Source organism: Bubalus bubalis, chromosome 6 (genome assembly GCF_019923935.1).
Source record: "Bubalus bubalis isolate 160015118507 breed Murrah chromosome 6, NDDB_SH_1, whole genome shotgun sequence".
In the NCBI taxonomy this organism is placed as follows: domain Eukaryota; kingdom Metazoa; phylum Chordata; class Mammalia; order Artiodactyla; family Bovidae; genus Bubalus; species Bubalus bubalis.
The window spans coordinates 48,451,110-48,475,391 of record NC_059162.1 but is presented as its reverse complement, the minus strand read 5'-3'; the positions used below and the strand labels follow the sequence as shown (position 1 = coordinate 48,475,391).

The following is a 24,282-nucleotide window of genomic DNA, read 5'->3' as shown; positions in this document are numbered from 1 at the left end:
ACAATGCAAAGCACATGTAAGAATATGAATGTCTGTTGTTATCATTATTATATTTCATAGACATTTGTTGAGTGCATCCTGTGTGGCAAGGCACTGTGTTAGATAAGAGGACACCATGGTGGGGGGAAATGTTCATGTTTCCCACCCTCGTGGGGCTCATATTCCACTGGGAGAGATGTTCATTTAAATTGCATCTGTAAAAGAGAGGGATGTGATGCCATGCAAGCAGACAAGGGGGTTTGTTCCAACAAGGCTTCCCTGAGGAAGTGAGGATTGACCTGAGCCTTATTGTGGCAGTGGAGGGGCAGGGCAGGAGTGAGGAGGTAGGTTATGCAGAAGCCTTGAGGCTGGAGGGAACATGGCATCTTTAAGGGACAGAAAGAAGGCCACGTTGGCTGAGGAGGGAAGCAAGTGAGGGTAAGTGCCTCTTGAAGCTGGGGAGAGCAGAGCCCTCATCAGAGGACTGGGCCCCCAGTGAATATTTTACGTTGGGGGTATGTGAGGAAGTGATATGAACAGAGACAGCTTTTAAAACTAATTCCCCTGGGGTCCTCCAATCTGTCTTCCACCCTAAGGAGACCAATTTGGAGACAGTCCAGAAAAGTGGTGATAGCAGGTTGAGAAAAATGGGTGTTCGTGAAAGTTATTTAGGAAGGGAAAGGATATGGTGGCTTAGTAGGATGGTGTGGAAATCAAGTTATCAGGGATGATTCCTAGGCTTCTGGCTGTCAAATGGGAATGTATGGTGGTACCATTCACAGAAGAAATGAAGAACCTAGAGGAGGAGCAAGTTTGGAGATCAGGCCCTGAGTGGGGTTTGAAAAGCTCTGTGGTGTTAACAGCCAGGCAGTCAGTTATACATGTCAGGAGCTCAGAGGGCGACCTGGGGTGGAGTTTAAACTTGAGGTTTTTCTGCATATAAGTGGTAACCAAAGCCGCAGGTATAGGTGAAATCAAGTAGAAGAGAGGCAGGGACTGAAACTTAGGGGTTCTATTACTTAGTTTCTGGGCAGAAGTGTGGTGTCTAAAAACAGGGAAGGAAAAAGTGTTTCAAGGAGAAAGTGGTTCATAGTGTCTAATGTTGCAGAGGTGTCAGGGGACACAAAAGCCACACATAGAAGTCATTACTGATGTTAGCAAGAACTATTTCAGGGGAGTAACGAGGGTGGGAACAAGAATGTAGAGTAAGAGACTTGAGAAATGACAATATTTACAAACCTTTCTAGAACTTTGTCCTTAAGGAAGAGGGAAGGAGAAAGGTTAAGAGATTACACTGGAAAAGAGGAGAATGAAGAAGAGGTGGTGGGTTTATTGATTTTTGTTTTTTTCTGGGAACTTGAGCCTGTTTAAAAACCAATAGTGGGGGCTTTTTTCCCTGGGGGTCTAGGTGTTAAGCCTCTGCCTGCCAATGCAGGGGCCACGAGTTCAATCCCTGGTCTAGGAAGATCCCACATGCTGTGGAGCAGCTAAACCCATGTGCTGCAACTATTGAACCCCATACACCTAGACCCCATGTTCTACAACAAGAAGCCACTGCAATGAGAAGCCCACACACCACAGCTCGAGAGTAGTCCCTGCTCACCACAGCTAGAGAAAGCCCCTAGGCAGCAATGACGACCCAGTGCAGCCAAAGATAAGTAACTAGCCAAAGAAAATCAAATCTTAAAAAAAAAACCAATAGTTGAAGAGAGAATAGAGGATAATGGGAAGCCAAAGTTTCCCAAGAATACCAGAGAGGATGGCCCCACTTGCACAGGTTAGAGAGGTGGTCTTGAGAACGGAGGACAGATGGGTTGTTTGAATGGTTGACGTTTGGCCAAAAAGTTCGTTCAGGTTTTTCCATAAGATTCTGTGGGAAAACCTGAACAAACTTTTTTGCCAACCCAGCGTGACAACATACTTTTTATATGTTGTCTTCTATTCTTCTGTGAAGTAGGATGGGTATTTGTTGAAGATGGGGCTGTATGGCTGGAGGTTGGAAAATTAATTGTGGAGCATAAAAGGATTGGTTGGCAAGGGCAATGCACTGGAAGGGCAGAGCAGGATGGAGAGCTGTTTGATCTCTCTGTAGTTTCACACTCACCAGCCTCAGTATTCTCTGTTATGTGACTTTTTCCAACAGTGCTCTGATTGTTTGGGGCTTGTCACTGTGTAAATTGTTGGACATATCCACTGTTGGAGTTTTGCCGGCTCTTGGCAATAGAAAGGGAATGTGGGATGTTAGAAAGACTTATTGAAATGATGGGCTCTAGGATCTAAGCCGATTAAAGAGGGGCATAAACAGAGGAAAGGGCTAGTGGATTGAGGAAAAGCTGAGAGGTCAATGACCTTGAGAATGTTGTCACACTAAGCACACTTGAAGGAAAGTTCAACAAAGAATTCTTGAAATATTATTTTGGAGGCAGAAAAGTGATGGGTAAGAGATGACAAACAAATGAGTGAAGTCCCATTCCAAATGAAGATTAAGAGACCTACTATATATCACAGGGAACTCTGCTCAATGTTATGTGCCAGCCTGGATTGCAAGGGAGTTTGGGGGAGAATAGATACATGTGTACATATGGCTGAGTCGCTGTTGTACACCTGAAACTATCACAACATTGTCAATCAGCTGTACTCCAACACAAAATAAGAGGTTGAAAGAAAAGATTAAGGGATTGAGTTGTTAAGGAAACTGGGTCTTCTACATAGGAAGTCACTCAGGATGATGGCAGGGTTTCCCAGGTGGCTGAGTGGTAAAGAACCCACCTGCCAATGCAGGAGACTCAAGAAACATGGGTTCAATCCCTGGGTCGGGAAGATCCCCTGGAGCAGGAAATGGCAACCCACTCCAGTGTTCTTGCCTGGAAAATCCCATGGACAGAGGAGCCTGGCAGGCTGCAATCTGTAGGGTTGCAAAGAGTCAGACTGAATGACTAAGCATGCATACACACAGGATGATGGCAGGGCTTGAGGACGTGAGTGAACCAGGACCAAAGTTTTTGAATGGGGGGAAGTGTTCAGGAGGTTGGAATATGATATTACTGCGGAGTGGGAGAGGGTGTGAATGGAAGGACCTAACACCCTGGTTGTCTGTAGGAGGTGAGAGAAGGGAGGAGAGAGGCTTGAAGTGAACCATGAGGAGCAAAGAGGATGTGGGGCCGCTCCTGACCCTGATGGATGAGGGCCTGGGCTAGCTGAAAGGATGCAGAAGAAGAGGGTGTCTTCAGAGCAGGCAGAGGAGAGGCCACGGAGAGAGCACTGTTTTCTGGGTGTAGGCCTTCACTTTCAGGGGGCTAGTGGAAGCATGTGGGAGGTGGAGGGGCAATGGGCTGGGTCAGGTGACCAGAAGGAACATTGGAGCATGACAGTGGATAGTCCAGTGGAGGCTAGATTTCTACAGTGGGGTCACCTGTGTTTTGAGTGTTGACTAACGTAAAGGGGATGAGTTAGAGAAAAGAGCCCAGTGGTCAGAAACTGGTCTTATTTTCCTTGGCTGGAGTGATGACAGACCCAGGAGATGGACAATAGTGGAAGCATAAATAGTACTCTAGTGTGCACCACATGCCAAGTACTGTTCTAAGCACCGAGCGTTCTGTGGTTTATTCCCCATGTCAGATTAATACTGTCCTTATCTCCACTTTCCAGATGAAGACGCTGAAATGCAGGTAAAGCAAGGCAAGTGACTTGTCCCAGGTCACACAGCTAACAAGTGATGAAGTGAGGCTCAGACTCAAGTCTGTGACAGGACCTGTGTGCTTCCCACTGGGTAGTACATAAATGATGTTTTCTTATGCACGTAATTTTGATTTTGTAAAACATAAGTGATAGACTGTTGAGAAGCTAATACAAAATTAACCTTTTAGATGCCAATTCAGTCCTAGAATTCCAGAATCTTACTTTTAAGTTCTCTAAAATTTAGGCTTGTGAACCAACCTTGTGGTCATTTTACCACTTCCATGATGATATTTGTGTGTGTGTTCAGTCATGTCTGACTCCTTGTGACCCCATGGACTACAGCCCACCAGGCTACTCTGTCCATGAAATTTTCCAAGAAAAATACTGGAGTGGGTTGCCATTTCCTTCTCCAGGGGACCTTCCCAACCCAGGGATTGAACCCACGTCTCTCGTGTCTCCAGCATTGCACTTATCACTGTGCCACCTGATGGATGCTTGGGTACTTCTAAATTGTTAGAAGATGCTTTCTTCAGTTCAGGTGAGCTCTTCCCTTTCTGTAATTTTTGCACATTTGGGTCATCTGGAGTAGCGCAGAGTAAGTTCTTTTTTTTACTTTTCTATGTGACACTTCTTTAGATGTTTGCAGAATGCCCTTCAGTCCTCTCTAAGTAATCTTGTTCCTAAGTTGACATCTCTCAGCCCTTCAACTCTTTATGATATGATATGTTTTCTAAAAATCACATCTTAGTTACACTGCTCTAAAGGTACTTTGATATGTGGTTAATTCAGAGTAAAATAGGGCTGATATGTCTTGATCTAACACTCTGATTATAAATGGTTCTAAAGTTTGTTTTTGTTATTAGTGCCTTCATTACATTATTATTTCTCATTGGTTTGTGCAAATTAAAATGGTAAGATTTCCTCCATGTGTATTTGTGTGTGTTATGTCACTATAATATGCTAAGTCCTATACTTGGGTATTACCTTTTAAAAATGTATTTCTGTTTTTCTGATTGGGATTATTATTTCAGCTTCTGAATATAATTTTGAAACCTGAATCTGTTAACTAATTATATTAGCTATCTTTCCCAGCTCTGTGTTATAAGCAGAGTGAGTAAACATATAAATATTTATAAAAATATTTCTGAAAGAGATCAAAAAGAGAGAACCTTATGTGATAGCAGGAGATATTTCTCAAGTCTCCTTCAGATCACTGATCTTCATGCTGGTTCTAGTTTTGCAACTAACTCTGGAATTACTTAATTTTGTTAAGCAGCCACAATTTTTGTGTTGTTCATAAGACTCTCAAGAGAAATTTTCAGAACTTCCCTGGAATCATGTTGCTATTCATTTGATATTCTTCAATCTACCAGAACTTGGCAGTTAACTGTGGGAGTAAGAGATAAGGAGACCGGGATGAGAGAGCTGCTCTAGATTGAAGGTGGAGAGGTGTCGTGGTTGATAGCATCCTTCTCTGAGATCTGGAACCCTGGGGGAAGGACTGGAATGGGTTTAAGTTCTACTTGGCCATGTAGAATCTGGGGGTCTCCAGGATGCTCCTATGGAACCATTGAGAGGGTAGCTGACCATCCAGGACTGGTTCCTTGGGAGATAGTGGGGTTTGGTTGTACACAGTGTAAGCCATGTTGAAAGTGTGGGACATACACCCCTGCAGAATCCATAGTGTGCAGAGCAGAGCTTCTGGGTTGGGGTGAGGGGAGGTGGTAAACATTGCCATCATCAGAAGTTCACACTTGAGAGCCTACATTTTTTGGTGAATTGGGAAGAAGCCTCATCTATTGCAAGACAGGGAGAACAGGAGGTTTGAGAGCAATCAGTGTTTGGAATCAGTTTGGGAAATAGGAAAGGGAACTTACTAGAAATGGGAAAAGGACTGCTAAGCATGTGTAGAACGTTCTTCCCAGCTTCCTCCTTCCTTGCTGCCCTTATAGACAACCACACAAGGCCTTTCCCCCTGGTTTTAAGGATTTTTACTGCTAATCAGTACGGCAGTGGTTTTATCTGGAAGTTGTATCAGAGAATGAAGGAGTGTGGTATGTATGTGTATTAGAGATTGGAGGTGACATTGGAGATTCCAGCATACTGCCTAAGGATTTCTTTGTGTTACAATGGGATAACGAACATGGGGAATTGAGAGCAGCAGTTGCATTCCCAGGTTGGTAGTTCTAGAGTCAGCTGTGTAACTGAATCTTTATGGGCTTCAGCCTTAAAGCGTCTTGTTGGGGTTATAGTAGAAGAGACGATATTCTCTTGGTTAGCCTGAGTACCATTGGATATCTCCTCGCTGTTTACATATCACATCTGCTGGGTATTTATTCCCTGGAAAGCAGAAAGTGCCCCCTTAGCACCATGCATTTACCTCTTTGTGTGGGGATGATCAGTCTGTTGCTTACCTGCTGGCCCATGAGCATGTCTCCCATTTTGTATTTGGAGTCGCATCACAGTGCCTGGCACAGAGTGGACTCATGACAGGTGTTGGGTGAACTGTTGCAAGCCGAAGACTAAATCAGCCTGGCCGAGATGTTTCTAGTGGTCCTGCCTCTGGGAGTCCTCTTCCTGGAATTCTCCTCACAAGCTGATGGTTGAGAGGCCTTCTCCAAACCTTTTCATGGTTTTCTCTACCAAGAAACCAACTTGAATTAAAATTTATGGAACTATCTTAGGGGAAAAAGTACAAAGATCTTTGTATCCAGGAAGCCTCTGGAAGAGTTTCTTTGGTGTCCATAATTCCTGTAAAGCAAGATGGGCTAATTAAAGTTCATGTCTAGACACACCTCTTGTAAATTGCCACAGAAATATTTCCTGTTCTAGGATAGCTTGTTGCTCTGTTCTGTTCTAGGATAGCTCTGTTCTACCAGCTATTTGCCACATGTAAAGGTGTAGGAACCAAGTCTAATACTTTTCTGCTTTTACTGTGTGTTCCTCTACTGAATAAACACTTAACTCTAAAAGGTCTTTAATCTGTGTCAGTGATGAGCATTATTTGGTTTTATCCATTTTTACCATTTTCTTGCCAGATTCAGTGAATGAACAGAGGCAGTTGCTTCCTACCGGAAACGTTGGTTTCCTGGGGAATTTTTTTTTTTAATTCCTTAAATTAGTCCTTGACTTGGCATGACTGATGAAGCAAGCAACTGCTTAATAAGAAGCAAAGCTGGGAGTTGAACAATTTAATTAGCTTCTGTCTTTGAGCCTTTAATGGAAGCCATAACTTGATTATGTGGAGCTTTTTAGTTTTAAAAGTGGAACATTTTTGCAAAGGGAGAATCTCAACATGTTCCCTAAAAACTGTAGTTAACCAAACGTCTGTTGAAAATATATGATATCCAGTATAGCAAAATAGCAAAAACTTAATAAAAAAGTAACTTTTTTTTAAGAAATGAGGAATTTTTTTTAATGGTGAATTGTTTGAGTGATTTTTTTAATGTTACTTAAATTAACAATTCATAAAATGGATAATGTTACTTGACACCTTCTATGTTTTATAACTTTTAGCAAACACTCATGAAATAAATGCTCATTGTATACATTAAATTTTAACTGAAGTAAGTAAGCAGCTCTTGCCTAGCCACCCTCCATAACCTCCAGGGAACACACAAAACCCTTAAGGACAAATCTTCACATTTAAGATTAGAGTTTCCACTAGCTTCTTGTTCCTGGTTTCATTGTCTTTGTTTTTCTGCCCACATAGAAGAAAAGCTATGACCAACCTGGACAGCATATTAAAGGGCAGAGACATTACTTTGCTGACAAAGGTCTAGTCAAAGCTATGGTTTTTCCGGTAGTCATGTATGGATGTGAGAGTTGGACTATAAAGAAAGCTGAGCGCTGAAGAATTGATGCTTTTAAACTGTGGTGTTGGAGAAGACCCTTAAGAGTCCCTTGGGCTGCAAGGAGATCAAACCAGTCAATCCTAAAGGAAATTAGTCCTGAATATTCATTGGAAGGACTGATGCTGAAGCAGAAACTCCAATACTTTAGCCACCTGATGCAAAGAACTGACTCATTGGAAAAGACCCTGATGTTGGGAAAGATTGAAGAAGGGGATGACAGAAGATGAGATGGTTGGATGGCATCATGGACTGGATGGACATGAGTTTGAGCAAGCTCTGGGAGTTGGTGATGGACAGGGAGCTTGGTGTGCTGCAGTCCATGGGGTTGCAAAGAGTCGGACGCAACTGAGTGACTGAACTGATCTGCCCACATGGGATCCATATCCTTATTGGCTTGAATCTTAGAAAAACATTTTCCTTTTCATATCTCACTTAGCAAATTAGGATGACATTAATTTATGTATGCAACTTACTTTTATATATTATTTGATTAATATTGGAGGAGGCAATGGCAACCCACTCCAGTCCTCTTGCCTGGAAAATCTGATGGGCGGAGGAGCCTGGTAGGCTGCAGTCCATGGGGTCGCAAAGAGTCAGACACGACTGAGCAACTTCCCTTTCACTTTTCACTTTCATGCATTGGAGAAGGAAATGGCAACCCACTGCAGTGTTCTTGCCTGGAGAATCCCAGGGATGGGGGAGCCTGGTGGTCTGCTGTCTATGGGGTTGCACAGAGTCAGACATGACTGAAGCGACTTAGCAGCAAACTGAGGCTAAAAGACCAAGATAAATTAAAATTAAAAATTTTAATACCCAATAAACATTTCTTGAATTAAAAAAATTAAATGAGGAATGAAGTTAATGGAATTTCACAAAGAAGAATTGTGATATCAATATTTTTACTGTGCACACAGGCCAGAAAAAAAGAATGAGGAAGGAATTCATTACAGACACATGAGTTCAGTCAGAAGGGGCCCTGTGGGAGACCGATTCTTATTATGATATCCTGGTTGGAAGGGAATGAAGTAGGGTTATTGCTAGTGTAGTCAATGACTTGATTTTTCTCTAGTGAATTGGCTTCAGTAGGTGACTTTATTTCTTTACATTATGCAGCTGGAAATGCGTATTGATTCATTTCCTTTTCATTTGAGGGTCAGCTCTATCAAAGATGGAGTCATAGAAATGCTGTATTTGCTGAATATGAGCAAATGATTTATTGTCTTTTTTTGGCCTGAATGTTCCTAAGATTTTTAGGAGCCAAATAAAGTTGAGCTCAATGAGATAGAAAATATACTTTGAATGCATATATATGCATATTACTATTCTTTCAGTAATTCTGTCCCTAAAACCTGGAGCGTTTTTATAAAAATGTTTTATTTTAGAGATAAAAAACCATAGAGGATTTTTCGTTCAAGGATATGTGTGGTTGAAAAATATTTTTTTTTAGGTTAAATACTAATTTAAGCAAAAACAATGGTATGATTATTTTCCAAGGTGGTATTATTCTTCTTAAGACTTTAAATGTTTGTCCCATGGTACAGTTATTTTTTATTAGATGATTGTGTTTTGTTTTACTATTGCAGATAATGTTCTATTCTTATTTTTGGTATAATTTTTTCTTAGAAATTATCTAACCAACGTTCTCATTTTATAGATGAGGTAACTGAGGCATAGAGAAATCAGGTGATTTGTTCTTGGTTTAATTAAAAATATTACTAAAATAATATCTTCAATTACAGTATTTGAAACGCCCTCATAATGTTAAACTCTAGACTTAGATAATTTTGAGTATAATGATGTTAAATTTGTCTCCTGACATTTATAATATCGAGATCTTTAAGACAATAGATTTTTCCCTCTTGTAGGTACAAATATGAGATACCAGGACAGATAGCTGGTAAAGGTTTGAATTCATACAATTTCCTTGTACTCTTATGTTTGTGCTAAAGTAAATTGCAAAAAAATACAACCACATACTCTTTTAAAATTAAAAAAATAATTTGGGTGTTTTACAGGCAATTTAAAGGAATTTATAGCCATCATTTCTTTTAACAGGTTGAAGAAATATGGATACCAACACCATACTGCTCATCAGCACTTGTTTTGCCAGCTTTTTCACCTTTCAGATGATTTTCCACGTTGTAAGTTATTGGTTTTCAGCAAAGATTTCTCCAGGTTTTAATAACCTCAACTTCAAAAAGAAGATTGAATGGAACTCAAGGTAAAGCATATATGAAAATGTAATTGATTAAAAAAACCTAGTCTTATGAAACAAAATTACACATTTAAAATATTTCCAAAAATTCTTTTGCACTTAGTATTTAACAAAATCTTAGGTCAGATTTTTTGTTTGACATTAGAAGTAAAAGGAAAGAAAAGTGGATAGATCTTATACAAGAAACAGTTTTAAATTCTTATTCTGAAAGATGTTAGGGAAAGTTTAACTCACTAGGGAAGTGGTAAGTAGGCTGTGGCTAACTGTGCTGGAAGGCACTGTTTTGCATTCTCCTCTGAAATATTTATGATAACAAATACATGTTCTCTGGAAACGGTAACGAAAGTAATAGTAGTTGGGACTGTGAGTAGCCTATATATAGTATTGGCTGGTTTAGCCCAACCTAGGGCATTAAACACTACACACCAGAGAACCTGGTGTACAGTTAGAACATCTATGTCTCTCTTTTAATGAACTTTTCATTATAATTCAGAGCCCTCCAGAATCTATTCTTTTGTTATGTAATTTTAAAGTAAAACTTGCTTAAAAAAATTTTTTTTTAACAAAAAAGTAAGAGGAAAACAAGTAAGACATCGAAGGATGTAGAAATCTACCAGTTTTAGTTAGTTGGTTTGCAAATTGTGTATATGCAACTTGTTAATCTCTCGCAGAGTTTCAAGCGGAAACGACTTTGATGACTGGCTCACTTGCTTTAGAGCATTTCAGATGCCCAAAGACCTCTGTGCATTTGCAAACCTCAGTGAATTAGAGCAGCTATGGGGTACTTATTGTTCTTATTTAGTTGAAGTTAATGCTAACTAGGAAATGAATTCAGCAGATTTCCAACATTGCTATAATTATTTTTCATTGAAATTTCCTTTTAGAATTAAAAACTTCTGCCAAAGTCTATTTATTTGAGAGTGGCCTTACAGGACCTGAAATGCCCCATCTTTGTTTGAGCCAAATTTTTTTGCAGGCATGCACTTTTATGACTCAGACTGGGAATAAGGCTAGTTGTTTTTCTCTGCATCTTATACTGATTGGTCTGGTTCATACATGTTACGGCTCTTCTCCCCAAAAGTTAGAACTATTTCTTCACATATTTTTGAAAAATAAGAGGTATGATTCTTTTGTCTAAAGAATAGCACTGAAATGTTGTTCAAATGTAGGATACAAAAGACACCATTATTTTGTAAAACCATTTCTAACGTGAAGATAGAATGGAAAAGAAAAGGATAAGAGATGAGGGGGAGGGGACAAAAGATAGTGGGAAAGAAAAGGAAAGGGACATATAGGAGGGCATACATTTTCTGTGATTAAATTTTGAACTATTTTCATTTTATCTTCAACATTGTTAGGGTGAGTAAACGCATTTGAATCTTGGGGAGCTGTAAGCCAAAGAAATAGGGAGGTTTCAGATAGACTGAAGCAAAGATAAAAATGAAATAAAATGATGAAATGGAAAAATACTTACCATTATTCAGTCTTATCACTGCCATTCTATGAGACATGGAATCACTGTTTAGGAAACTGAGTTCCTATTTGAAAAAAAAATCTGGAATTATCTAAGATGCATTATGCTATTCAAATGGTATTCTCTTTCTTCACATTTACTCCTGTTTCCCACTCCACCTTAATTTACATGGGAGTCAAGCTGTAAGGTGGAGAATGCAAAGAAAGAAAAACAGTTGGTTGCTTTCTGAGTACGTGTATATATATACATGTATATATATATGTGTGTATATATACATGTATATATATATTTTGAAAGACTTCACAGGTGGCGCTAGTGGTAAAGAACCTGCCCGTCAATGCAGGAGACATAAGGCACATGGGTTCAATCCCTGGGTTGAGAAGATCCCCTGGAGGAGGGCATGGTAACACACTCTAGTATTCTTCCCTGGATAATCCCATGGACAGAGGAGCCTGGCGGGGTACAATCTGTAGGCAGAAAAACGCCCCATAAAATTCACACCTGAGAGATAACAGTTTAATTAATTATAAGTGAGAAAATCTTATACATAATTGTTGCTTTTTCTACAAAGATGCATACTTATTGATATTATTTATATTATATAATTAAATGAATTCATTATTTCCGCTTGCTTTCCTATGACATGGAAAGTACTGTTATGCTGAAATATTCCTAATTTTTAAATCTTCATCTTTAAAATATAACTCTTTTGTCTGATGGAGCTATATCATTTCTATTGGTCATACTCATGCTACTTGTGAGTGATTACATCAGTAACTTTAAATTGCTATTCTAAAATGGTCATTATTTCCTTAAAGAAAAAACCCACAAACATTTCTTTTTAAATTTCTTTGAAAAAATTTAAATATTTTATTTTGGGTAGCATCTTGTTTTTTTTTTTTTTTTTAAAGACCTTGAGGAATCTACATTCTGCTTTGCCAGGAATCTGGTTTTAAAGAATGAAATATGAAATTCTTACTAATAGAAGTTTCATAATGTATAGGCTTTTAATACAGAATAGCATACAAGCATAGGGTGTATGTTTATTCTGTTCATTGTAGTGGGAGCTATTTGATCCAAGTACCATGTAACTTTTCTCTCATGAATTATATGTCATTTCCATCAGTTGAGGGCTTGCAATTCTTCCCTTTTACCATGAAACATCTCAACAGAGAAGGGAATCTGAGGCCTGAGTATCAGGAGCAAAAATTTAGATTTTTTTTCAAAAGGGAACTTTTTGATATGGTTACCAGGCACTACCATGGGTTAGTAAGAAGTTATGCTTTTTCCTTTAGTAGAATTTTTGAATGTCAACAGAAAACTGGTTGTATGATTATTTAGATGGAGTGCCTTACTTGACATCAAGGAACTTACATTTTTATCTTGCTATGTTCAAGTGGAATACAAATACTTGATGTGAAAATTCCAGACTTGTAAACCAGGTTAATTGGGTTAATTATCACATTTCAAAATGATATTTTGGTATTACAGAGGACTCAATACCTTTAACTTAGTGAGACTCTTCAAGCATTTAAAATATGATTTGATTAATTTGATATTCTTGCTAAGGATCACATCATTTATTAGGTCAACTATATTGATTTTTCAAATTGCAGTGAAATTTTTTCATATCAACTTTTATATTGGTTGATATATTTCACTTTGAAAGATATGGGGTCATACTGTAGAGAGATTCATTGCACACCATTAATTTCTACTCCTGACGCCTGTGCTGCACTCAGTCGTCCAGCTCCTTATGACCCCATGGACTGTAGCCCACCAGACTCCTCTGTCAATGGGCTTTTCCAGGCAAAAATACTCGGGTGGATCACTGTTTCCTACTCCTGGGGATCTTCCCAACCCAGGGATCCAACCACATCTCTTCTGTCTCCTGCATTGACAGGTGGATTCTTTACCACTGCAATTAATTTCTAAAAACTTTACTATTCCTCTCATCTTTTATTCTAATGAAGAGAAGAGAAATTTCACTACTCATAAATGTTTTTGTTTTGTGAGTAAGTATATAGTGTCCTGTATACAGTTCTGTAAGTAGGATATCTTAGAACTTGGTTAAGTCATTAAATGTTTAACAAGATGCGTTCAAAGAAATTGATGTTTTTCAGCTAAACGTTATTCCTTCTATAAAGAAAATTTGATCTGGATCCTGTGAACATTTTGTTTTCATTTGGGCATTTCTTTAAAAAAGATTCTTCTGAATGAATTCATAGCCCTCCATTTTCATAACAGTGATAAAGAGACACTAATAATCAATAGCTGCTGTAGCTATCTCACAGATTGCTTAAAAGAATCAAGTACAATAATGTGTGTATTAAAACTCCAAGGGAATCTCCAAGGGAATACATTTTCACTTCACAATCCATTCCAATTCTGACCCATGGTTGTAGAGTTCATTAAGGCTAGTAGATTTGAAAGTCCTTCAGGACTGATTGGAGCAGGAAACTACTCTCTCAGTGATGGTGCTGGGGATGAAGCAGGGTGCAGGGTCGTGTGCTTACCAATTGCCACCTCTTTGCACAAGACTGTCAACCGTATCATTAGCTATTCTTCCCCTTTAGACCCTTTAACCAATAAGTGGTTCATCAATAGTCTAGAAGGAAATTGTAGACCTAGGCATCCTTCTTGTTATCAATTCCAAAGTAAAGTTATGGCCCTTGGATTTCTAAATAGCCATTTTGTATTATACTCTCAGATGTACTGCAATCCTATATTTAAATGCTTCCAGATTTAACTTCTTCAGAGTGTTAAATGTCTTGCCAGAATTAGTTAAAATTTATTGCACAGAATCTAAAATCTTTGTGTGTATTTCATCTCGTTTCAGGGTGGTATCTACGTGTCATTCTTTGGTGGTTGGGCTTGTTGGCTTGTACATTTTCTTGTTTGACGAGGCTGGTATTGCTGATCCACTTTGGTAAGCTGTTTCTTTCTAATATCATCAATTTGATTTATGTTTGATATTAATTATTAATAAGAACATCTCTTTGCTGTAAAACAGAAAGCATATTGATGGTGTATGGTGTATTTAAATGCTTGTGTTCAGACTTGTTTCAGCAAGGTGCATTAGAATGATTTATTTTAGATTTGAATACAAATAATGAGGGCCATTTTGCATTAGTGTTGCAACTGCCATCCAAAAAGAATATGATAATTATGTAAACATGTATACTGTATGAGTGAAATCAAGTTATTATAACCACTGTTTTGAGCAAAAATGAGTTGTTACTGAGATAGAATAGTCAACTTGGATAAACAGCACTTTGTCTTCAAATTTATGTTTGACCCATCCTTCAATTTCAAAGATAGGAAAATGAGAATTATAGATGTCCTTGTGAAAGGAGTTTAATACAGCATGAAATGATTTCAAGTAAGAATAGTAACTGTGTTCAGCCATAATAGGATTATTTGTAAAGTGTTCTTTCTGGAGAATTTAAATATCTTTCCAGTGGCAGAAATTTTACAAACTGTAATTCCTGGCACTATATGAGAAGCTTTAGTTCAGCTTAGTTTGAGAGACTGTGTTTTGAGAGGGCACTGGACAAGGATGTGATAGTCATGGCCTCTGAGGGATGTGGGGCGATTTAACCAGGTCTTTTGATTGTTTCTATTTGACTGAAATGATGTTGTTTTTTATTCATAAATATGAAGTTATGCTAGTCAGAATTACACCAGTTTTGGTAAATTTTCATTGAGAAAATCTTTTTCAAAGTGAATTAATTTAGTGAATTTAATTCTTTGACCAGGTTTTAATGCAGTCTATCTAAACAATTGCTACTTTTTTCCCATATTTTACCAACACGATTGTCAATAGAACCAGTTCTTTTGCAAAGTAAATTTTATAACACAGATTTGATTCATTGACCAATTTGAACTGAACAAATTTTTACCTATTATACGTTTTGATATTTTAGCATTTTATTGGTACTGTAGTTTATTCCAGGTCTAATTTTCCTGGATCATATTTACAAATGAAAACTTGTAAAGAAGATATAACTTCTACTAAATATTTCCATTTGTAGTTTAGCTGTTATCAGTTTTACTTAATGTTCATTTTACCAGTAATTCACCTTATAAGTCAGATAAAGGACTGATAATTTGTATTTGTTCCTTGGAACCAAGGTTAGGGCAAAAGGGTTGAAACAACAGGATTAAATTGTCCTGTTCTGACCATTTTCTAATGTATGCATGCCCAGTTGCTCTGTCATGTCTGACTCTTTGTGACTCCATGGACTATAGCCTGCCAAGCTCCTCTGTTCGTGAAATTTTTTCGGGCAAGAATATTGGAGTGGGTTGCCATTTCCTCCTCCAAGGGATCTTCCCAACCCAGGGATTGAACCCACGAATCCTGCATTGGCAGGTGGATTCTTTACACTAGCATCACCTGAGAAGCCTTTCTAATATGTGCTAATAGGGAAATCTCTCCAGTCCTCAGAAAAGTGAGAATGCTAATAGTAGTCAATATATTGCCTCTATATCAGGGCAGGCTAGATTATTTCTTGAGCCTGTTTGAGACTCTGATGCAAAATAGGAATCAAAACAACAACCAGCATCTACTGCATTTTAGTCCTTTCAAAAACAAATCATACAAGAACATACTTATAAAATGTTGTTTATTTTCATAAAACTTTTGGCTAATAAGTATAAGAAATTATGATTATTGCAATTAGAAGTATTATCATAGCTAACATTAATACCTTGTGCAAATGATAGGTTACTATTTGCTACCTATAGAAAGCATTTATATTTAAATCTCAATAGAAAAATTAGTAGCTGTCATCTATAACCATGTGCTAAAAAAAGAAACCTTTTTTTTTTTTTAATATTTATAGGGGTGATACATCTCTTGGGAAAGTGAATGTTGCTATTGCTTCAGGCTATCTCATTTCTGGTATGTGATATGTTGTTCATATCTGTCCATTTCTTTTTAAACTGCTTATGGAATTATGCAAAGAATACAGAGTCAATGCTTTAGGTTTGGTTATTTGAGAAGTAGCTTTTAGGACCCATACTGAGGGAAAAAAATGTCTGTTCTGATGATAGGATATGAAACATTTTTCATGGTGGCTCTGTAGTTCTCAAAGATTAGAGCTGTAGAGTGAGGCTTCAGTTAAACCTGGAGTGTTTTTTTTTTTTTTTTTTTAAACTAGTGATTGTCCCTGTTTGGACCAAAGTTGCTCAGGTGCAATCACCATGAAGCTAATGAAGTCTAAGCCTGAGAGTCCTCATCTCACAGGCACTTGAGATGTGCTTCCATAGTCATGGTTTTGTGTTGTTTTGGTAAAATCTGCAAAAGTAAACTATTTTAGTGGTGATCAGTTAAGATCATGGAGTCTTTCTACTTCACATTTCCGTCTGTCATATTCCATCTCATGTTGGATGAGATTGGAGTAATCTTTTATACAACGAGACAGAGGGGAAGTTAGATTGAGAATATGCCATTTAAACTGCTTTTTGAAGAGACATTTTGGACTGCCTCAATAAAACTAGAGAGAAATAACAGATCCCTGACTTGGACATTTAGGTAGGAAACACTGTTTTGTAATTTTTGAACTCAATAAACAGCTGAAATAAAATTGAAATAAAAATAATAGGATACGAATCAAAAGTGATAAAGATGAGTGATGGTCTTAGAAAATGTTTGCCATCAAGAAGTGAATTGTAACCGAAAAATTAGATTAAACCCAAACGCAGTAATTTATTAAAAGGAAAAGATATATTTGGGGTAGAAATAATGAATAAGCTATTGGATTATTTGATGGCCCAATTAAAAGAAGAGTGAATCATGTGGACACACTGGGAAAATGTTTGCCCATTTGGCACGAAATTCTGTCACTGACAAGGTTAATACAAAATTTATAATATGCTTCATACACTGGTTAATGACTGTTGTCAATTCAGAGAGTAGTTACAACCCAGGAAATCTTATACAAAAGGAACTTGAAAAGGTTTACTCAAATAAGGTAATAATTCAAAACACTTAAAAATAAGGATTATGAACTGAAACAAAATTTTTATACCAAGCTGGATGAAAAGTGAATTATTTTATTCTCTCTATAGAAAATATTATAAAGTCATTATCTTAATATAAATTGGTGATCAAAGAGTATACAGCTGAAATATAGGGAAAATGCATTTAGAGACGTATAAAGGGCAGTAAATTACTAACACTTTTCAATTTTCTTGGTTTCCACATTTAAGGTACTTTTTTTTCTCTCCTGGAAATTTATAATTTGATAATTTCTTTTATCTTATATATATAGTCACACCTAGTTTTGTGTTAGTAATTTTTATTTTTATAAGAGAAGCTGTCCATGCTATAAGCTCCAAACCCTTAAAACCTGGTTTCCATCCATGATAGCCATTTGTTTCCATGTCTAAATTTCATGTTTAACCATTTGGTAAAGAAAATAGTTGTGTTCAAATTTTGAGACATTTCTGTTTTGTTAAAGGAAACAATTTTCTGAATCACAGTGCTGATTTAGAATTTAAAGAAAATCAATGCCTTGAGCTCTTTTTAAAGATCTCTTTTTAATAGCTATAGTTATTTGTCCTTTTTTTTCCCTATTTTGAATTAATATTTAATCACATTCTTTGTTAATTTTTAAATTTTTTAATGAATTTGTGTTATAAATGATTTGGTCATTTTATACCTTCTGGGACCATCTTAATCTCTGAGTTATATACTGATAAAAATCAGTAATTTAAGCTTATTTTACAATTATTTTTATTCAATAATATTTTTGTTTTGTTTAACCCTGGAAACAAGTTATTCATTTATACTTTCAACAAATACATTATACATTATGTAACTATACGCCAGGCACTGTGATGGATGCCCCACTTGGTGCTTATCCTAGCGGAGTTGCAGTCGTGTGAGGGAGATAGCCCCTGGAGGCACCGGCTTTGTGGTAAAAGGGTAGTTGATCTGATGTACGAGGCAAGTGCTGAGGGCTCAGAGTGGACTGTGGTGAGCTGTCAGGAGAAAGAGATAAATACATTTGAAAAATGATGAAGCTTTCTTCCTATGTAATATCTTACTTTTCCTTCTTACAGATTTGTTGATTCTCATTTGGTATTGGAAAGTGATTGGTGATAAGTATTTTGTAATTCACCATTGTACAGCGCTGTATGCATACCACTTTGTACTGGTGAGTGCTAGGATTTCCAGCAGTCTGACAAACAGGCAACACGGAGTAATGACTCAAGGGTGAACATAAATCTAAACATACAATTCTTAATTTATAAAGGTCAACTCCAAATGCATTCAGGGATCATCTTGTGATGTTATCTTGTATATCAACAAAAATAATACCTTTACTTGTGTATTTGTATTAGTGTGTATATCTTTGGATTCTTAAACTTTGAAAAAGGCAAATGATCCCAATTTCTTGAATGTTCACTGAAAACCTTTAGGATCATGTGGCTCTTAATGTTTGTCTTGATGTTTGTCTGTCTTTCTAGATGTGTTTATGTTTTAACAGCCAGAGCTACATATAGATTCCTATATAACCAGCTAAAATATTTCTTTTCTATTTAATCTCATGTATAATTCCATGTAAATGCATGAAGTGAAGTGAAGTGAAAGTTGCTCAGTCGTGTCCAACTCTTTGTGACCCCATGGACTAAACAGTCCATGGAATTCTCCAGGCCAGAATACTGGAATGGGTAGCCTTTCCCTTCTCCAGGGGATCTTCCCAACCCCTCTGGATCTTCCCAGAAAATGAGCCCAGGTCTCCTGCGTTGCAGGTAGATTCTTTATCAGCTGAGCCACAAGGGAAGCCCAAGAATACTGGAGTGGGTAGCCCATCCCTTCTCCAGCAGATCGACCCAGGAGTTGAACCGGGGTCTCCTGCATTGCAGGCAGATTCTTTACCAACTGGGCTATCAGGGAAGCCCTATAAATGCATAATTGCACTTAAGTGGCCTAGAGAGTGGGGTGGGAGTGAGGGGGAGTCTTGCTCAGAGACTTCAAGACTGACCTAATAGAGGATCCAGCAAATCTAATGTAATGTCCAGCACTAATGTACATTTTTATTTCTAACATTATTTTTCTACATTATACATTTGTAAATTAGCAATTTTATATCCTTTGCATCTCCTCAGTCAATTATTTTTTAGCCTAGATATACCACGAAACCCAAGATAGGTATTAGGAAATAATAGACATACGTAAACTAAAATATTATAAATTTTATATAATACATGTGGTATACACTTCCATGTTTTCTCTGTTTTAAGACATAAATGTAACCATTGGCTTTGTTTTTCTTATTTGGTGTTACTAAAATATGCATATTAGTGGACATTTGCAACTGTTTTGAGGTCTTTTAAAAAAAAACTCATACAAATGTATGTTAATAACATTCTTCCATTTTTCTTTATATTGCCCCACACAAAGATAGCTGGTAAATAAGACATCAATTCATCATTCTGCAAGAATAAGATATAGCAAAGCATCTCTTTATATCACCCATTTGAAGTCATGAATCTAAATAATTAATGTAAATGTTTTAAAAGCTATGCTGGTTTTAATGTTGTTTATAATGCTTATATATCCCAGTAGGTATCCACAATCTATTTTCTGAAACAATAGGCTTTTTTAACTGGCATTTCCTAATGTTTATTTCCTTATCTTCCTTTTTAGATTTTAATAGATTAAGCAATTACAACATATAGGCTTCTACTTTTTGCAGGTCTTATTTGGAATATACGCACTTTGCTTCCTAAACACTTTTGCTAAAAAGACATGAAAACTGACTAACCTAATATTGGTTAATTCAGGGAAGAATGTATGTGGGTACCTGTTTGAGTTTAATATCATGCTGCAGGTTAGAAGTATGGTTTTTGAACATAAGTCACAAATAATCAATGTGCTATGAGAAGAGCATAGGCTGGTGAAGGATAACAAGTCACTTACATGCATTTGTATGTGACTAGTATGAAGTGTTGTTCTGTCTTGACCACTGAAGTCACAAGCTTGGCAAGTGGCTGACTGTACATGGGTTGGCAAGCTGAATATTTCATTATGTGGGATGAATGCTGTGTTCTCTTTGAACTTTTATGCCTTTATAAAAAAGTCAATGACATGTATGTTGGATTTTTAAAAAAGAAATTAACTATTGCCTTTTTTAGTAAAATTGATAAGATTAACAGCAATATTTTTCAAGAGATGGTTGCTTTTTTGATATGCCTTCCTATGTTCTATTGTATGAAATAAATGAATGGTATGAAATAAATTTATCTAATTAAAGTGAATCTATTCATAGGGAAAGAAAATAGAAACAAAATTGATGAACTAATACATGTTTATAGAGATCCTATGTCATTTATAGATCGTACATTTACTATTTGAGTATAAGGAAAATTTTCCATGTGGTGAATTCTCAGATCACTTACTTACATTTTTAAGTAAAGCTAACAAAATGCCAACAGTAAGTACTACTATTCTTATTTCATATAAACTTTTATGAAATTGTTACCCCTTATGCAATGAGATGGAGAAGGCAATGGCAACCCACTCCAGTACTCTTGCCTGGAAAATCCCATGGACAGAGGAGCCTGGTAGGCTGTAGTCCATGGGGTCACAAAGAGTCAGACACGACTGAGCGACTTCACTTTCACTTTTCACTTTCATGCATTGGAGAAGGAAATGGCAACCCACGCCAGTGTTCTTGCCTGGACAATCCCAGGGACGGGGGAGCCTGGCGGGCTGCCGTCTATGGGGTCGCACAGAGTCGGACAGGACTGAAGCGACTTAGCAGCCGCAGCAGCAGCATGCAATGAGAATTGGTACTTGGAAAGCACTTTAACTTGATACTTTTGAAGCTATTTAAGCTGTTTTTTCCCAAAGATTTTCTAATTGGAACTAAATAAAAAAGTGAAGATTGGAGGCTAATTACCTGTAGGTTTTAAGTGTATGCCCTGCTGAATAGTTATGTAAGTAACAACTTTACTTTATCTGATGTAACAAAAGTCGGATTGTCATGAATTTAGTGTATTGTAGGTGCCTTGGATGGAGGAGCCTGGTGGGCTGCAGTCCATGGGGTCGCTTAGAGTTGGGCATGACTGAGCGACTTCACTTTCACTTTCCACTTTCATGCATTGGAGAAGGAAATGGCAACCCACTCCAGTGTTCTTGCCTGGACAATCCTAGGGACTGGGTAGCCTGGTGGGCTGCCGTCTATGGGGTCGCACAGAGTCGGACATGACTGAAGTGATTTAGCAGCAGCAGCAGCGGGTTGTAAAAAGGTTTAGAGTTTAAGAGGTTTTCTCTCTTCTGCTTACATAGGCAGGTAAAAAAATTCTATAGTTTTTTTCCTGATATTCAACTTTCATCCCTTGGGCAGGATACTCATAATCAGGGAAAATATGATCATAAAGGAAGTGACACATTTATGCTTTAATATCCTATTTTTAGGGGTAAACCACCCTCTTTGTACTCCATTTCTGACTTCTTGGGTAGCCTTACTTTTCTTGTGTTCTTTATGAATCACTGCCTCCCCTCAACAAAACCAATGAGTTATAGTATGTTTGGAAAACTTTCAAACTTGATATGAAATGACTGAGTCTATGCATACTTGGCCAACTCTTCTGCATCATTCCACTACCTTAGGATCTAATCATTAAACCATTCTACTGCAATTTAGGAAGAAAATTTGGTTTCAGATGCCATTTGTTACATTTATTTCATGATTGTGTCATACTTCAAGGGTGAGGAGTTTTAGTTTTTCTTTAATATTTTACCCTAGTATCTATATTTTAAAAACATATTGCCAGCAATTACATATGAAGTGGTTTTGAAAAATGAGATTTAGTGTTTAAGATAAGATAAAGTTGTAATTTACATCAGGAGACAAGAAGTAGAAAAAGACTGATCTTATATTTAGTCTAAAGAAAAATTTCCCCAATGCCATGGAAAAAATGCCATGACTCACTAACATTTTATAATTAACAGTGTTTTAAAAAAACTATTGTTTTTAAAGATTATTTTAAAAATGTTGCCTGTTCTCAATTCTTTCTTTTCCAGCTGAGCCACAAGGGAAGCCATTTTCAATTATGGAGTTCCCTGGTGGCTCAGAAGGTAAAGAATCTGCCCACTGCCTGCACTATGGGAGTCCTGAGTTTGATCCCTGGGTCAGGAAGATCCCCTGGAGAAGGAAATGGCTACCTACTCCAGTGTTCTTGCCTGGAGAATTCTATGGGCAGAGGAGCCCGGTGGACTACTGTCCATGGGGTAGCAAAGAGTAGGACACAACTAAGTGACTGAGCACATCAAATGACTGAAGCAAAGGTAGGAGGAGGAACTAATAATGTGTCAGATCATGTATTTTATATTTAAATGTTTCAGGCTGGAATAATAAGCTGAAACAAATAGATGGAATTTAATAGTGAGCAACTGAACTGAACTGAACTGAATAGTGATGACTGTCAAGGTTTGCATTTGAGTTTGACACTGTATAAAAAGAGGGAAATGACCTGGAAGTAGCAGATGACCACAATTGTAGGTGTACCAATAGTGTGTCCATCTGCTAAAATAGGAAGTTGTTTTTAAATGTGTACTCTATTGGGGAGGTTTGGTATCCAGTTCAAACAAATTACAGTTTCTTGATTAGACCATACCCAAAGCCTCTGGAGTCTCTAAAATTGCCTATGTCCAGAGGTGAGCTGCCAGATAGCTGTAGAGGAGAGATTAGATTAGGTAGCTATTGTCCCAGAATAAACAACTGAAGGACCCAGAGAGGTCAGCATAGAAGAGATAAGTTGTAGGACATCTATGTGGTTTTGAAATGTCCTTAGAAATGTGAAACGACTATTTAGTGGAAGAGGAATTAGACTTACTCTGGTTTCACTCAGACATTGGAACTAGGACCAAAGGGGATGGTAATGAGATGTAGGGGAGACTTCTCTTTTACAAAAGAGACATCCCCAATGACTAGAAGATTTTAACAACACCCTTTTAAAGTGATTCTTCTCCATAAGGTATCTTCAATCAGATAGGTATAAAAATGGATCTAATAAGCAGAAGCTTTAGGTAGGAGCTTGTAATAAATTATCTTTAAAATTCTATTCTAATCTGAGATTCTGTGATTCAGTTGTTTTGATGAAATTATTGGATTTATTCCTAATACGGAGAGCTAAGCACTGGGCAAGCAAGAATAAGCTACATTTTTTCACCAAGTTCTTAAGTAAGGAAGGGGTGCAAGCAGCTGGTCTTCAAATCCATTCACCTCCTTGGAAGAAAGGGAGGGGGAGAAAGAAGGCAAGTGACCCAGGTCTAATCTCCTGTCAACTGGAACTTTAAGTACATAGGGTATGTACTGTTAGAAGGAGGAGACCTTAACTCTGAAATGCCCTTAGCCTATTCCTGGCTAAGGAGTCGCTGTAGTAAAGAGAAGCCAGGCTCTGTGAGGCCTGGCTCCTTGGAGAATGTCATATAGGCTCTACAATATTTTTAGAGGCATAAGATAAGGACGTTTTATAAGATAGACTCCTAGTGCTGTGTGAAGAACTTTGTAAACCTCACCTAGTAGAGCCTTAACTTCTTTGGGCCAGAACTGCTTGTTCAACACAGGAAGGACCTGGCTTGCCAACTGCCCTTCATATCCCAAACCTCTCTCTGCTTCCTCTGCATTAATCTGATAGTCTCTCTGCTTGTAGCAACTAGTAAAGCTTAACTCGAGGTAAGATCACTGTTTCCCATGAGCCTGATTTGGCAACCTAGTCCAGTGTGTTACCTCAAACCTTCAACTCTGCCTTGTAAGTAAATCATCAAAAACTTTGAATGATTAAAGTGAAGCAAACAGTAATTGAATACATGGTAGAATTTGTTCCCAGATCTCATTTCTATATTGATGGTGCTTTAAAAGGGTTTTCTTAGATCATGGAAATGACCTAAGATTCTGAGTCAGTTCAAATAGCCTAGAAAAAGTACCTCCTAATTGCTACAGTAGAACATAGTCAGTTTTATACAAAGCCCAGTTGGGATGCCCATAAATGACCTCACACCAATTATACAGCCCTAGTGGTGGGAAAATGTGTCCATCCCACTCCACACCATTGAAAGTGGC

General features: G+C 37.6%; 1 protein-coding gene across 5 annotated transcripts in view; it reads left to right on the top strand.

Annotated features, from left to right (window-relative positions):
- The window catches only part of TLCD4 (TLC domain containing 4), a 69,677-nt gene that overhangs the window by 13,774 nt on the left and 31,621 nt on the right, over nucleotides 1-24,282 (top strand). For all 5 annotated transcript variants that reach the window (XM_006075770.3, XM_006075769.3, XM_006075766.3 and 2 more), the window contains exons 2-5: nucleotides 9,567-9,732; nucleotides 14,040-14,129; nucleotides 16,045-16,103; nucleotides 18,269-18,363. In XM_006075770.3, coding sequence (XP_006075832.1) covers nucleotides 9,578-9,732; nucleotides 14,040-14,129; nucleotides 16,045-16,103; nucleotides 18,269-18,363 — 399 coding nt within the window. In that variant the 5' untranslated portion in view covers nucleotides 9,567-9,577. The remainder of the gene's footprint in view (nucleotides 1-9,566; nucleotides 9,733-14,039; nucleotides 14,130-16,044; nucleotides 16,104-18,268; nucleotides 18,364-24,282) is intronic.